Source organism: Limanda limanda, chromosome 12 (genome assembly GCF_963576545.1).
Source record: "Limanda limanda chromosome 12, fLimLim1.1, whole genome shotgun sequence".
NCBI classification, from domain to species: domain Eukaryota; kingdom Metazoa; phylum Chordata; class Actinopteri; order Pleuronectiformes; family Pleuronectidae; genus Limanda; species Limanda limanda.
The window spans coordinates 25320951-25336415 of record NC_083647.1 but is presented as its reverse complement, the minus strand read 5'-3'; the positions used below and the strand labels follow the sequence as shown (position 1 = coordinate 25336415).

Sequence of the window (15465 nt, the reverse complement as noted above, 5' to 3'; positions counted from 1 at the left end):
CTTTTGGTCTTTGATAAACACGTATATAGATATCGCTCTGAAACTCGTTCCAGATGGTCCACGTGGAGTGAGGGGGGGGGGGGAGAAACCAACGGGTTCCTTGTGTTGGTTTGAAAACTCAAAACTAAAACTAAATAACAAAAAGGCAGTTTGGTTGGTGGAGGAGTTGCAGCTTCCTGCCCTGCTCTCGCTTGCTCGGTGCCTCAGTGCAGACGAGTTCAAAACAAAACCTGAAAGAGGTCAAAGGTTAAAGGTGAAGAAGGTCGGAGCGGCGGCGCTGGAGCTCGAGCACGTGAGCTTCAAGCCGGTTTCCCTGACGACGAGGATGAACAGTGCCTTGGTTCCTGTGATGGTGAAGACGGTATAACGTGGGGTTTATATTTGTTTCTAACGAGGGGAGCAAGGGTCAGAGTCTGGTTTGGTCTTTTGGCTCTCGGAGGGGTCAAAGGTCACTCAGGCCTCTGCTGCTTTCCTCTTCGAGCCCTTTGTTTTGGCCTGGGCGCCGTCGGCCTTCCTGGAGCCTTTGGGAGGACGACCAGCGGTGGTGTCGGTTGTGGTGGTGGTGGATGGCGTTGCCTCCGAGCTGATCCCCGGGTCCTGGCTGTCGACTCCCTCCAGCTCCTCGTGCTCCAGACAGCACAGCTGCCCGGTGGTGGGCCACGGGCGCAGCGCCCCCTCGTGGTGGGCCTTGCAGAAGGAGTTCGGGCAGAGCTGACAGAACGCGTCCGAGTTTTTCCCGCAGACGTCACAATGATGCCAGGGGCAATCCCACCGTCCTGCAGGGGGCGCACGGAGGAAAGAGACAGTTAGTTAAGAAGATACGGCTTTAAATAATGATTAGTGTTTTATCAATTAATCTGCTGATTATTAGTCTGTAAGGAACAGGAAGTAATGTGTAAAAACCCAAAGACTGCATCTATACTTCCCCCCTCCACCCTGCCACACCCTCCTCCAACCACTGAACATTTGTACTAGACTGTTACTCTTTGTATTTCTGTATTATCCCACCTATAATGTATTCATATTTATATAAATTTATCTATTTATCCTGCTCATAGTGTATTCATCGTTCTTATATCATACAATTCCTCTTAATACTGTAATATTCCAAATATATTTCTTACTGTACAGATCTTATTTATTTACATATTCACTTTAATATGCACAATACTCTGCACTTTTACTGCCTTTTTTGCACTTCTGGTTAGATGCTAAACTGCATTTCGTTGTATATGTACTTGAACTGTGCAATGACAATAAAGTTGAATCTAATCTAATCTTACCCTCATGTCACAATAAAAGCAGGTCTTCACAAATGAGCTTAAACCAGATTTATAGTCGATAAACAATTATATATTTATTAATCTAGTTCCCAGGTCACGGTGGTTATGTGAGTAACCCACGTGCTGCAGTGTCTCTTACCGAAGGGCCTCTTGGTGAGGTTCAGGCAGGTCAGGTGATAAGCTTTGGCGCAGGCCTTCTTTCCGCAGAGCACCAGCTGACCTCCGTCTCCACAGCGGAAACACTCGTCCTCGGACTTTTTCTTTCCCTCGCTCTTCCTCTTCTTATACTTCCTCTTCAACCTCTTCGCTTTGGGCTCGGCTGCTTGGCCGTTCGAGTTCTGTGGATCGGATGCAGACATGGAATCAAACGTGAGCAAGGAAACAAACATCTGCATCTCTTTCCATCTTCCAGACTTTTATCATGATTGTATCCGTGTTCCATCGTTTTGAAATTGCAGTTGTGATATTAAAGATAATAACTCTCACCTTAGGCCGATCCCCGAGGAAGCCGCTGCAGTTTGGGGCGTCGCAACGACAAACCGTCTTCTCGTTGCCGAGGCAATCCAGGTTGTAGTTGAAGGTCAACTCGGTCCCTGAGAATAAAATAAAAAAGAATTAAGTGAATTAACATGAGCAGGTTAGAGCTGGAATCATAGATGCAACAAAATCACAGAGATGAAACTTTTAAGTCTGAAAAAGAAGAAGTCTGACACCAATATAAATATTAGGACTTCTTTTTTGTCAAAGATTACTCAGATGTTATAAAAAACAATATAAATAACGATAAATAAAAACAAACACAACAAGCTGCATCCAGCAAACATAAACGCTGATAGAAATCTGTAAAGATGTGACTATATGTGGAGTTATTCTTCAGCACGTGTCCCAGGAGTCGGTGGACTCGTCTCCACGGATCCGTCCCTCGGCTCGGGACTGGTCTCACCTGCTGGGATGTCCCGGACGGCGAAGAGGCCGACTCGCGTGTCTCCGTTCACCGTCCACTTCTGCGTGTCACAGTTGGGCTGACAGCTGTGGTTCATGAAGCGAGAGTAGTTTCCCTTCGGCCCGGCGTCGATGATCCGATCCTTGAAGAAACAACAACGTGATTTTGGGTTTAAAGACACTGGAGATAGTGGAAGAGATGACGTGAGGGTGGATCGGCCGGATGTGGAACCGACCTTGTCGATGGTGAGCATGTAGAAGTCAGTGATGTTGTTTTCGTGGGCGTACTTGATCCTCGCCCGGCACTCCTCCTCGTCCACCAGCTCGCCGATGTACTCGTTCACAAACTCGCCCTGTGGGAGAGAAGCAACCATCAGACCGGATTCACACGTTCAAAGGTTTTTAAAGAAGAATTCATGATTTGATGCATATCTCCCATGTCCCTCCCTCTCACCTTCTTGATGTCCCGCAGGGCGACCAGGCCCCAGCCTTTGCCGGGCGCCTTGATGATCTTGGTCTCTGGGTACAGACGTTTGGTGAAGTCCTGGTTGCAGCAGCGCTCGCCGCTGGGACACACCTGCGGGTGGCACTCGTACTGCAGCATGCGGTTCAGACACTCGGACTCGAACCCGCACGGCCGCTCGTCCGCCGGCTTGCAGTTGCACTTTGGGATCTCAGAGATGTCGGCGGTGTAGACCTGCACTTTGCCGAAGGGTTTGTTGACCTGAAGGAGAAACATTGTTCAGTAAAACATCAATAAAAAAAGGGAAGTACATATTAAGTGTATGCTTTAACATCTATTCCAGAAGAAGATAAAACTATCATGTCTATAGAAGTGTTATATAAATACATGTGTCTAAATACCATTTTCTTTATTCAGAAATGTGGATGGGCACATTATTATTGTTGGGTTGGGACCAGGGTTTGAGGTAAATAGTCAAATCATAGATCTGCAGGGTTCAATGAAACATAACCAACCATTGTATTAAACCCAAATCATGCGGTTTTCAATTGAATGTGTTTTTTACGAGATAAACAAGATAAGTGGGCTAAAAGAAAGATGTTTTCTAACAGAACCACCCACCGTATCCCTCGAGAATATCATTGACAATGACTGCACTTCAACACCAAGCCACTAGGATGCGCTGTACAGTTTAGTATAGTATTTGTCATACTTCAGAGACAGAAACATGGGATGTCCCACCTTGATGAATTTGTATGGCGGCGGTTTCCGACTGTTCTCCTGCGCTTCCTTCGCCTCTCGTTTAATCTTTATCTCCTTGAATCGAGCGTCAGCCTCCAACAGAGCTGAGGAAACAAGAGGTGGAAATGCTCATTAGATTTCATCTCAACATTAAACATTTAGCTCAAGATGATGCTTTTCTAGAATGTCCAAACCTGATAATATCTAAATTAGGAAAGCTATACTGGTTCGGTGAACTGTACACAGACTGAACTTCTCTCTATCCCGACTTTAAAATGGAGAAACAACCTCTTCCATGACTTTCATTGACCAGAGAAGTGACTTAGCAGCTCTACCGTTCTTGAAGACTTTGCCGATTCCGGTCCTCTGGTGCTTGCTGCCCCGGTCTCCCTCCATGTAGGGAAACACGCGGCCCTGGTGAGTCCAGAAGTAATCCTTGGATCCGAAAAAGAAGACGGGAAACTCTCCGATCTCGTGGCGAAGGTGCTGGATGTTGGTGGGGATGACCCTCGGGTGGTAGATCTCTGCAGGCCACCATCTGAAGACAGGAAGCAGCGGAATGAGAACCAGAGGGAACAGGACATTTCGAAAAAAGGATAAAAATCTGCATCTCAAAGACTTTCTCTCACCTGTATGTTCCGAGTTTGACCCAGATGATGTCTCTGTACTTGGGTTTCTTCCCGGCTCTGCAGTCGTTGCAGAACCAGCTCCCATCAGGCATTGCGATGTTCAGACAGTCGGGGTGAAAAGCTGCCGGACACGACTCGCAGCACAGCAGCTGTCCTCCTGCGACACAACGAGAAACCACATGAACCCTCGAAGACCACGAAGCAGCAGCAGGGAAACGATTTGATTTACAGTCGAGTCTTTTGCCCGACGGTGATAAAAACAAACACAATAAAGTGTAAATGTTCAGTCTCACAGCCGAGGGGAGAAAATCTGCCTCAGACATAAATCAACACATTGTTTGTGTGTGAAGTGAATAGAAACACACAACTGCAAAGCGTCTAAGAGGTAAACATTCATGAAAACAGGAAACCAGTGATCCCGGCTTTGTTTCAGTTTCATCTGACACAACATTAAAAAGCCGTCTCTACAGAACTGGCTTTTATTTCAAATGAAAATTAACTAATTTCCTCAGTGAATCGCAGCAGCAGCTTGTGGGATTTATAGCTCCACACACACACGTCCTCCAGTAACTTGAGGAGACGTTAATCATCGTTAGACTTCACTCTGTGGCTGTCGGAGGAAATCTACGACCTTTGAACTTCACATGACTCTTTCTGTGAAGCGATTACATCACATACAGCAGGGACTGTTGATCAAATGTGCAGTTGTTGGGATGTAATCTGGTTATAGCGGCACTATAGAGACTGTTGTGGTCGGATAATTAGTTAATATATTATTATTATCATGTAGCTGCTGGTGGTTTCCCTCCTTGTAGGTGAAATAAAAAAAGAAGAAGGCGACTCGAACCTTTGGAGCAGACGAAGCACCAGCTGACGTTGACGTGGCTGTGGTGGCTGTAGCCCTTCTTGGCGTTGAAGTGGTTGGTGCAGATGATGGCGGTGTTGGTGATCATCTCGCTGCCGGCTGCCACACACAGGTCACCGATGTGGTACGCCACCGGGCAGCGCAGGCAGCGCATCAACCTGCCTGCAACATGGAGAGCCAGACAAACGGGTTAGAACAAAACTTTCTACAAGTTATATAAAGACCAGCTTCTTCCCGACTGCAGTGGGCCTTATCAACAAGGTCCGGGACCCCCACCGGACTTGGACTTTTATTCTGCCCCCACTCCTCAAGGATGTGTTACATTAACACATATTTTATTTTATTATATTATACTGTATTACATTGCATATTGCAATTTGACACCATTCACTGTTTTGCTTTTTGAATTTCACTTTTTATATCTTTTGTCTTTTATATAGATATGTTTTTCTGTCTAAATAAATGCTACCTTGTGAAAAAGTGAGTAACTAAGAAGTAAATAGTGAGTAAATATATATTGTTTTATTATTATTATTGTTTTTCTTATGTGTGGTGTATTTATTGTGTTTTTATGTTTCTATGTTCATTGTATGCACCAATAACCAGAGCAAATTCCAGGTAGGTGTAAACCTACTTGGCAATAAATACCTTGTGATTCTGATCAGATCACCTCTTTCCCAGTTCATGCTTTCAGCTACACTTCTACTATAGAAACAAACCTGAAACTTTATACAGAAAGTCTGACTTCTGTTTCCATGCACAAAGAAAGAAGGTGACCTTGAGTAAAGTATTTCTATAATGCTTTTGAATTTGTCCCCAAACGAAAAGGAATCTGACTGTGAACCAGTGTGTGTGAGGTGCTCACCCTTGGTGGACTTGTGCTTGGCTCGGCAGCCGTAGTGGCAGCTCAGGCAGGCGTGCAGTGGGCAGCGGAGGCCCTTGTTGTCGAAGTGGGTGAGCGAGTTGAGGCGGACGCACGCCTCGTGGTAAAACTTGCCGCAGTGCAGCACGTGGCAGCGGAGCAGCTGGCCCTCGGACTGCTTACAGGAGAAACACGAGTGGATTCCTGAGAGGAGCAGCGAGGGAGGGAAAGGTTAAACAGCAGCAACTACAATCATATTACAAATACTACTTATTACAAAAAAATAATAATAATACAGTCAGTCGCAAGTTTTTTCCCGCCTGTTAACAGCCACTCAGATAAAAATAGTTTAATTTGATATAATTTACAAATATATTGTAACTTAAACAGGTGGTCAAAGAAAACAAAATTAAAACATTTATTTAGTTTCTGCTGATTTGGAGAAATGAATTCATTGACTTCAGAGGCTATTCAGAAAGAGCATTTCTCAGACGGAGAGTGAACTTCTCACCGGTGCTGCACTCCCGACACAGCAGCTTGTCGTCGGGTTTTAGCGACAGACCCAGACAGTGCAGGTGAAACATGCCGCAGCATTGTCCTTCACAGGGAAGCAGGTCCTCACCAGCCTGCTCACACACCTGCAGGGACAAATCAACAGGGACACGTCACAACAATGTCTGAATAACCACAAACACACAATAAAAGATCATGTATATCTCTATCCCACATAATAAAATGGAGACTTGATTCAAACAAAACTTTAAATATCTTTTCCATAGAAATATTGTAATATTTATCCTATTGCCTGACAAACGTCTTTTTTTAAATCACAATTATTCAGTCCGGGGAAGACTGTGGTTTCTTTTGTTGATGTTTTTATTATTGTTATTTTTGTTAAAAGGAAAAATGGATACTTGATTTTTAATTTATTTTTAGTATCAGCACTTGGCCTGTTCTTGGTTCACAGAAAAAAGGGAAACTTGAATTTTAATTAATTTTTTTTTATTAGCACTTTGCCTGTCCTTGGTTTTAAATGGACAAAAACTTGACTTTTCTTTGGTTTTGTGTCAACAGTACCTTTATATGCAGCAAAGTTTATTAAAAGACTTTTTTTTAATGAAGTATCAATCTTAACTGTCTTTATTTTCAATCATCACATGCTTCGAACAACCTCAAGCTAAATTTAAAAGCTGTTTGCTAAATAAGAGCAATTGAGAATTTGTGTCATTCATAATCCGATTAGTCGATTAATCGTTACAATAATCGGTGACTAATCGACTATCAGAATAGTCGTTAGTTGCAGCCCTACATAGAAACAAAACCAGTAGAACATCACACTACTGGCCCCTTCAAATTAAGAGCTTCCCTTTTGCCCTGAAGTACAAGATGACGTGAAAAATCATATTCAGATAAACCTGGTCTGACTGAAAGTTGTGCAGTCATCATAGAGGTTAACTAATGTATGAATGCATCTGATGTTTAAATATCTTATAGAACCTACCTGGCAAACAAATTCTTTCTTCCGTTCGCCCTTTTTCGTCCCGTCCAAGCTGTCGCTCGGAGACTCAGGACGTCCTTCACTCCCAGAGCCCTGCAGCAGACAGCACGTGATGAACAAGACATTCAGGATTGTGATTCATGCAGGAAACTGGCCACATCTGGAAATGTGGTGTTGCTACTTTAAGAGTTCTGCTAACAAGTGGAAAACGAAGCCGAGCATTTTAAAGCAAACCAGTTCTCTGTACTTGTTTAATTTAGATCTAGTTGAGGACTTGTAACGTTGCTGACAAGTTTGTGTAATTTAAGATGGAAACACCCTGAGGTTACTTCCTCTCACCTCAGGATCAGGACACGGAGAGGCCCTTCTCTTCTTCGTCTTGGCAGGTTTGGCCTGGTTCTCGCCATCCTGTTTCCTTTTCCTCCTGCGCTTTGGTTTCACCGCGTCTGGATCGGCTGTGCACAGTCAAAATGTACAAACTATTATTAGCAGGAGCTGCAGTGGCCAAGATAAGGTTGCTCAGATGAGAGTGAGGCCACAGAACAAAGCACAGAGGTGTGAATGAAGAAGACATGCTCGGTATTGTAGCTTGTCGAGAGCGAGTTGTTTACCAGCCAGAGGATCTTTTGTCTTTTTCTGACGTCTCTTGGTTTCCTTCACTTCCACGTCAGTTTTCTTGGTTCTTCTCCTCTTTTGCTGCGTTCCCTCCGAAGTCGAAGCCTGAGGACGTAAGAACTTGTTCAGCATATGGACGCAATGAACGAGGAAATAATTGAATATCTCCAAAGTGGGGTGTTTTTCAAACTCACTTATTACTTTTCAGGAACAAGTTTCAACAGGTTAAACGTGACATCACATCTAATTTAAACAAACCTGTTTCTCAGCATCTTTGCTCATCTTGCGTCTCTTGGGCGCCTGCTCCTTATCGGCTGCCGAGTCCGACAGCTTCCTTTTAGGCGCCTTCTTTCTCTCCCTCTTAACTGGAGATATGGTTGTGAAGAAAAAATATAAAATCATCTTAATTTGGTTGAGAATCAGACAATTTCTATTTTAGTTATAACAGCAGATTTAAAATCTTCTCTTGTGTTTTCGAATTAGTGGGTAAAATATTTTCTGACAAATGACTCACCTGAAGAATCGGTCGTCTGCTCTGCAGGAGTCGCTCGCTTTCGCCTTTTCTTCACTTTGTCCACTACGACAACAAAAGACTCAAATTAAATTTAATGAACTGACATACCTACATGATGAATCACTTCTCAAATATTACAAGTACTGTTACCAGCTCAGTTTAAATACTCTGTCATTTATAAATAGGAGAATAATGAGCAACCAAGGACCATTTGAATTTTGTTTTCCACATTATTATCAAAGCAAATGGGAAACGGCATTATAGTTAAATTCTGTGTCTCTAGGTTCCAGTGCTGTGAAGTGCAGCTTTCTTGGATCTTGTATTCTCACATCCTGAATTCACCATCTCTCACCAACCAGGAATGGCCTCATTAAGTGATGAATTAGACAAGAATCCGCCCACATCACTACGTAATCGGCCACAAACGGCAAATTTAAAGCATGAGATTCCACCACACTCTTAAAAACACACACCAGCCACAACCAAATTCAACCAGCCCTCCATTGATGGCTAGAGTTTTAACTGTCAACCAACCTGGAACTGGAACCGGGGCTGAGACGAGTTCTGAAGCCGGGTCGGTCGGTGGCACCAGCTTTGATTTCCTCTTCTTCACCGGATTGGCAGAGTTCTCCACTGCAGCTTTTTTCCGTCTCCTCACCGTCTTGGTTGGAGACGGAGGCTGTCTGGGTCGTCTCTTCTTCTTCTGAGGTACGACTGGTTCAACTGGTTCAGAAGAAACGGGACCCTGCAAAGACAACAGGTCATCCACTGGTAAAGATCTGCTCAGGCTGTTTAAAACATGTTTTACTCCAATTTTCTTTTTGTTTGGGTATTTACCAGCAGGGATGGAAGTTCTGGGCTCAGGCGTGACACAGATTCCTGGTTCATCTCCTCGCAGACTTTTGGTTTCAGTTTCTCCAGGATCCCGAGGTTCAGGCGCGGCCCGTCCTCATCGTACTGAAAGGTAAAGTTCATCATGCGCTCGTCCAGCGACATGCTGAGGGCCTCCTTGGCCTGAATGATGCCCATGTTCCACTGGGCCTGGAGCTTTCGTGGGACGGATGGAGTCGTCTGCAGGACACAGAGAAAGCAACAAGGTTAAACGGCAAGTCGCTGTGGTGGCAATCGTGTTGTCTGAAGAAACGGGTCACTCTCAACTCATCAGATGATACGAGAGAACAAGACACAATACGGTAGAGGTGTCTTGTCATTGTGTTGCCATCAACAGATATTTGTTTTACACTGTTACTGCAAAATATAGAAACAAGATTGCAGAAGTGATAAGATTCATGAGGAAGCTGTGAAAGAGAAGATTTGCCAACAAAAACGTCATGAGTTACTCGCACAAATCTACAAATATGATTCCTTAATTGTTTGTTGGTGAAAAGCAGCAAAACTGAGGAAGTTGGCCGAGAGAAATAAAAAAGTAACATCTGTACAGGCCAGGCGCTCAATCGCTCTGACGTGGAAGAATGTTCGTTGCCCCTCTCTACGCCACTGGTTAAAAAACTTAACGTTGAGTTTGGCTCTTGAGAAGTTAACATATGTAGTTCGGAAGAAAGCTTCTCAATTTTACTGTATCTGGAAGATGTTTTTGGACTTTGTTAAGAATGGTGACATTGAATTCACATTGGAAATGTGAAGTGACTAATCTGTTGTGAGGAATGTGTGCTGTACTCTGTTCCATGTTTGTGACTGTATTTTATTTTACTTATATATATATATATATTTAATTTTGTTTTAATTTAGTTTAACCTAAATTAGTATTTTTATTGTAATTTTTTGTCCTTGAATTGGTGTTTTAATAATAACTTAGCCATTTTTGTGATATTTGTATTATTTACTGACATTTTATATTGTCATATGTTCAGGTTGGGGAGGGTTCATGTATGTATGTAAATTGATGTCAATCAATCAATCAAATTTTATTTGTATAGCCCATATTCACAAATCACAACACTAACCCTAACCCCCCAAAAAAAAGTAACATTTGATTGACGAGAGAGACCCTTGTGTAAAACGTTTTAAAGAAGTTCAGGGTTTAAATGCTGAACGGTTTCTGAGCCAAGTCTTTCTAAGCAACACCAGAAAGACCACATTCCCCCATTGAGGCAACAAGAAAGAAGCAGATTCTCACCTTTTTGTGGATGTTGCAGGAGGCGGCTTGTTTGTTGCCCAGACTGAGCTGCTGGTACTGATCCTCTCCAGAGAACAACACCATGTTCTTCTCAAAGATGTAGCCTCTCTCCGGAGCATCTCCAAAATACTGCACATGGTAGAGGAGGCCTGACCTGCTGTTGGCTGCTAAAAACAAAACAAAACAGAAAAACAATTAAATAATGCCATCAAAACGTGACTTTAAAAATAGAAATCTGGTCGTTTTTCAACCTTTACAACATATCGCTTGAATTTGAATGAAGCAGGCGGTTGTGGGTGTAACTCGCCTTTCTGTTTGAAGTGGTGGCTGAACTCTGGGTCTGTGGTCACCATGCAAGGCCACCAGGGGTACCCCGACACCTTCGTCCACACCAGGTCACCCACAGCAAAACGAGGGATCAGTGACGGAGACTTTTCTGACGCCTCCGCCTTCACCTCAGGGAGGAGATCGAGCTGGAGGAGACAAAGAAGATTAGAGTTTAAATACATCAGGTTTCATTTCCACGTATTAAAATAAATGACTTTTTCTCACGCACTATTTTAGACAGAAAACTTCTTCTTGCAAATGTTGGTGAACAATTAAACATCTGATTCTTTGTGGGAGACTCCGCAGCTCAACATTTACTTGCAAATAATCAAACTATTTATCAATTTCTACATCTATGGAAATCCTTGCTTAAAATTTTGCACAAACATTTAAATGTGACTTGATCAATTGTATTAATTTAAGTCAAGAGTCATTATGAATTCAGATGTGGATCAGAGGCTTAGTACAGTTTGATCTCATTAGTATGTGTGATCCTTTTGGCTTAATATCATGTCAGAAATTAGTACATTATTGTTTCAAACAAGTATTAGCTGGAGATAATGCAGTTTATTGTATTATATTACCACAGGAGAACACAAATTCTACCTTCTAATTAAAATGAGTTAAAAATGTAAAACCTTGTCAGCTGCTCCGGTTCCTTCAGCAGCCTTCGTGTGGTCCACTTGCTCCGGAGGGACGAGAGAGGAGCTGTGGTTGGGTTGAGGTTTGGGTTTGACAGGTCTCCCTCCTCTCTTCTTCACGTCCTGTCTCTTCTCGGGTCCGGATATCGTCCCTTCGCTCGCCAGACTGGTCCCGTTGGCGCCGCACGGTTCAAACGGCGGCGGCTCCACCACCTGGGGCACCGTCACCTTCAGTTCAGCTTCTGTATGAGGGCCGCACTGGTGCTGATGGGTTCCGTTGATGGCCGGGGTCTCGGCGCCCTTGAGCACGGGGGTCTCCGGAGCACAGAGCTTGGGCGGCGGGTCTTGCTCGCCGTTCAGCACACGGGAGGTGAGGTCTTTGAGCCTCTCGTGGCTGTGGTGGTTATGACTGTGGCCGGCCATCTTCTGGAGGGCGCCGTCTTGTAGTGTGGCGGCCAGCTGGGCGGCGGCTTTGTCCATGAGCAGAGCCGGGTCGCTGCTCATGTCCCCCCGACCTTTCCGTACGCCGAGGGTCTCCGGCGGCGGCTGCTTCATGCTGATGGGGTTGGCTGGTTCGGGCATGGAGGGCAGAGAGCTTCCTTTAGTGTCCATCCCACCTCGGCCCCTCCAGGCTCGCTGAGCTGCACAACAGGGGGGGGGGGGGGCCACAGAAAACTTCTCATTCCACAGGTTCAGTCACAAATCATTACAATCAGATCCACGCACTCACTTTCTCACACTCTTCCTTTTGGCTATTTTTGCAAAGTGGGATTTGTGGAAATGTGAATTCTTTGCAAACAGCGTTGGTACAGTTTACAAAATGGCAGAGGGCAGAGAGAGAGAGAGAGAGAGAGAGAGAGAGAGAGAGAGAGAGAGAGAGCTGCACCTGTCACACAACGCTCCAGCCTGGATGTTGTGTAGGAGACAGTGTGAAGCCACAATGGATCAGTCCAGTGAAATAACACTGAGATCCCAACATGCGTGATCGAGGTACACCCCTATTGAATCCTATGCACACGTAAGAAAAGCTCCCGGGCGGGTGGAGAGCATCTTACCCGGGACTAGTCGCCTCTCTCCCGGGTACAGGACGAGCTATGGCTGCCAGCTGCAGACCCTGGAGGAGGAGGACGAGTGGGTGGTCGCGGAATCACCGCATCACCAGGGGGTGGGGGGTGGGGGGGGGGAAGCCGCGGAAATGAGAGCAGCTGACAAGTCGGTGGAATGCAACCGGCGTGCGGATAATTGCTGGAATTGCGTGCATCCTGCTCCGGATAGAAGCTAACCCGGTGCATGGAGGATTCGTGTTGTGTTACTGGGTTGAACTCCCCCCCACTACACCCCCCCCACCGACATAAGCATCTGTAACATCCGTTTTTAACTCGATCTCTTCTGTAACACCTCCAGCTCGCCAGCAGCCGCCCTGTAATGTCATGCAAGAAACGGGCTCCGGCTATGACCTGGAGCGGAAGCCACGATGTGTGCTTCCAGCTGCGGACCAGCGATCACCCGGAGCCGCATCTCTGTCACAGCTCAGTCAGCCATTACACCGCATTCCAGCAAATAGACAAAGCCGCCACCCGGACGCTAAATCCACTAAACCCACCGGCTAACCCGCCTGCTAGCTCAATGCTACCGGGAAGATAAACCACCGGGATTCACCGCGGCCGCTTGTTTTTAATGTTTTCCTCTTCTTTCACTAATATGCTCGGTTTGCAGGCGCCATGACAGCTCGTTTCAAAAAGGCTAGCCGTGCTAGCCGAAGCTAGCCATCGCTCCATTGAAGCCCATTCAAAGTACACACTCAAAGCTAGCATAGTTAGCTAGCTCACTAGCTAGCAGCTCCTCTCGCTAAAATGGATGATGGGCCCGAACAAGTGTACCCTAGCGGACCCGGGCCGGCTCGCAGCCCCCGGGCGGCCGGCCCCTGGAGGGTTAGTCCTCGGTTACCTGTCGAGGTGCTGCCGGCGGTTCTTGGGACGAAGCGTCCGGACTCCTCCCGTCACACGGAGCCTCTCATTCGGCTCGAGGCTGCAGCAGCTTGCGGGAAAATCAAACACTGCGGCCAACAGCGCGAAAAATACTCACTTCCGATTGGTCGAGAGCGAAGCGAGGATCCAACCGGTCCGTTCAAAAAACCAACCGCAGGAAGTGAGTGACCCGAGAGTCTTCATCACCTTCATCATATTAATCATCATCCTTATCATATTTATCATATTAATCACCTTCATCATCTGTATCATATTAATTATCACCTTCATCTTCATCATATGTATCATCATCTTTATCATATTAATCATCACCTTCATCATATGTATCATCTTCATCACCTTCATCAAATGTATCATCTTCATCTTTATCATCGTCTTCATCATCTTTATCATCATCATTATTTTCATCACCTTCATCATATTAATCATCATCTTCATCATATGTATCATCATCGTCTTCATCTTCATTTTTTTCATCACCCTCATGATATGTATCATATTTATCATCTTCATCTTCATCATCGTCTTCACCATCTTTATCATCTTCATCATTATTTTCATCCCATTCATCGTATTAATCATCATCTTCATCATATGGTTCCTCATCATCTTTATCATCTTCATTATTTTTTTATCACCTTCATCATATGTATCATATTTATCATCTTCATCATCATATTTATTTTCAGCATCTTCATCTTTATCATCATCTTTATTATCATCTTCATCTTTATACTCTCCCCTCTTCAGCTTCTTCATCCTCTTCCTCCTCTTCATCTTTATCCTCATCTTCCTTATCTTCTTCATCCTCTTCATCTTTATCCTCTCCCCTCTTCATCTTCTTCATCCTAATCTTCTTCCTCCTCTGTGTTGTTCTTATTATTATTTGTTCATGCTAATCATTAAAGTTTTGAAATTATTACTTTTCCAATCAAAGTCTCAGTAAACATGTTTAACAACATAAACATATGAAACAAAAACTGTGAATATGAATATAACCTCAGTGACCTTGTCTTGTTTTCTTGTATTTAATGATATTATAAATACTTCATAATAAACTCCACTGGAGAGTAATATACAAAAATAAAGTACTTAAACCGGATTATGACAAAGGAACGTGGGGCTTCTCATGGTTCGGGGGGCCCGCGTGGTTTGGGGGGGGGGGGGACCTCATGGTTATGGGGGGTCCTCATGGTTTTGGGGGCCCTTGTATAGTTTTCCCTGGAAGCAATACACCAGGTTCGATCCACAGTTACACACAGTGTGGACAGAAATACATCAGGTGCTGGTGAAACGTTTTCTAATTGATCATGTGATTGTTTAAAATAATAACACGATGATAACACGTCAAATGAAGAGTGGACAGTAAATTCAAACATGAACCTGCAGTACCAGCAAGAGAAGCTAGGAGGTGTAAAACCTACGGGAACAATACAACCCCTATTTCCGGTAGTTGCAAAAAAATAATACTAATACATTCATAATAATTATAGTAGATAATCGCAGTAATAAATAATTAAATAATAACAAAAGTCCATGTCCTTAATAAGACATTATTGATGGATTTGGAAATGGGGAGCCTGGAGGGTATTTTAAATAACAAGGGGTCAATTGATTAGAATGTATTTATTTATTTAGATTTCTTCCCTACTATAGAGCTCAAATCTGTGTTTTTTTTTAAATTTTGCTATAGAGTATAACAGTGTAATAATATATATTTTTGCCATATCTAAGAACGTCATTGCAGTGATAACTTCCTTTCTGCATAATTCAGTAAAGCATTGGAATATATAATTGAAATAAATTGAAATAAAGAGACTTGAAGTGAAGTGAATTAAAGTAAAAGGAATTAAAATTAAGTGAAGTGAAGGGAAGTAAAGTAAAGTAAAGTAAAGTAGAGTAAAGTAAAGTGAAGTGAAGTGAAGTGAAGTGAAGTGAAGTGAAGTGAAGGGAAGGGAAG

General features: G+C 44.0%; 1 protein-coding gene across 1 annotated transcript; it reads right to left on the bottom strand.

Moving 5' to 3' along the window:
- Positions 1-192: 192 nt before the first annotated feature.
- Positions 193-13533, bottom strand: nsd2 (nuclear receptor binding SET domain protein 2). Its single transcript, XM_061082754.1, has 23 exons — positions 13465-13533; positions 11515-12158; positions 10857-11022; positions 10550-10716; positions 9250-9483; positions 8947-9157; positions 8413-8475; positions 8157-8263; positions 7895-8003; positions 7623-7738; positions 7287-7376; positions 6297-6423; positions 5789-5989; positions 4906-5085; positions 4059-4215; positions 3765-3967; positions 3430-3533; positions 2680-2949; positions 2462-2578; positions 2227-2368; positions 1770-1876; positions 1423-1621; positions 193-776 (listed from the first exon to the last, which is right to left on the bottom strand). The coding sequence occupies exons 2-23, from the start codon at positions 12127-12129 to the stop codon at positions 454-456; spliced, it is 4008 nt and encodes a 1335-aa protein (XP_060938737.1). The 5' UTR covers positions 12130-12158; positions 13465-13533; the 3' UTR covers positions 193-453.
- Positions 13534-15465: the final 1932 nt, after the last annotated feature.

Bases quoted from the DNA above. Each gene is read 5' to 3' on its own strand.
- nsd2 (XM_061082754.1), bottom strand. From the start codon at position 12,129: ATGGACACTAAAGGAAGCTCTCTGCCCTCCATGCCCGAACCAGCCAAC. The intron at 8,004-8,156 runs GTTTGTTTAAAT...TTACGTCCTCAG, and splicing joins GCAAAGATGCTGAGAAACAG to GCTTCGACTTCGGAGGGAAC. The intron at 2,579-2,679 runs GTGAGAGGGAGG...TCTCTCCCACAG, and splicing joins CCCTGCGGGACATCAAGAAG to GGCGAGTTTGTGAACGAGTA.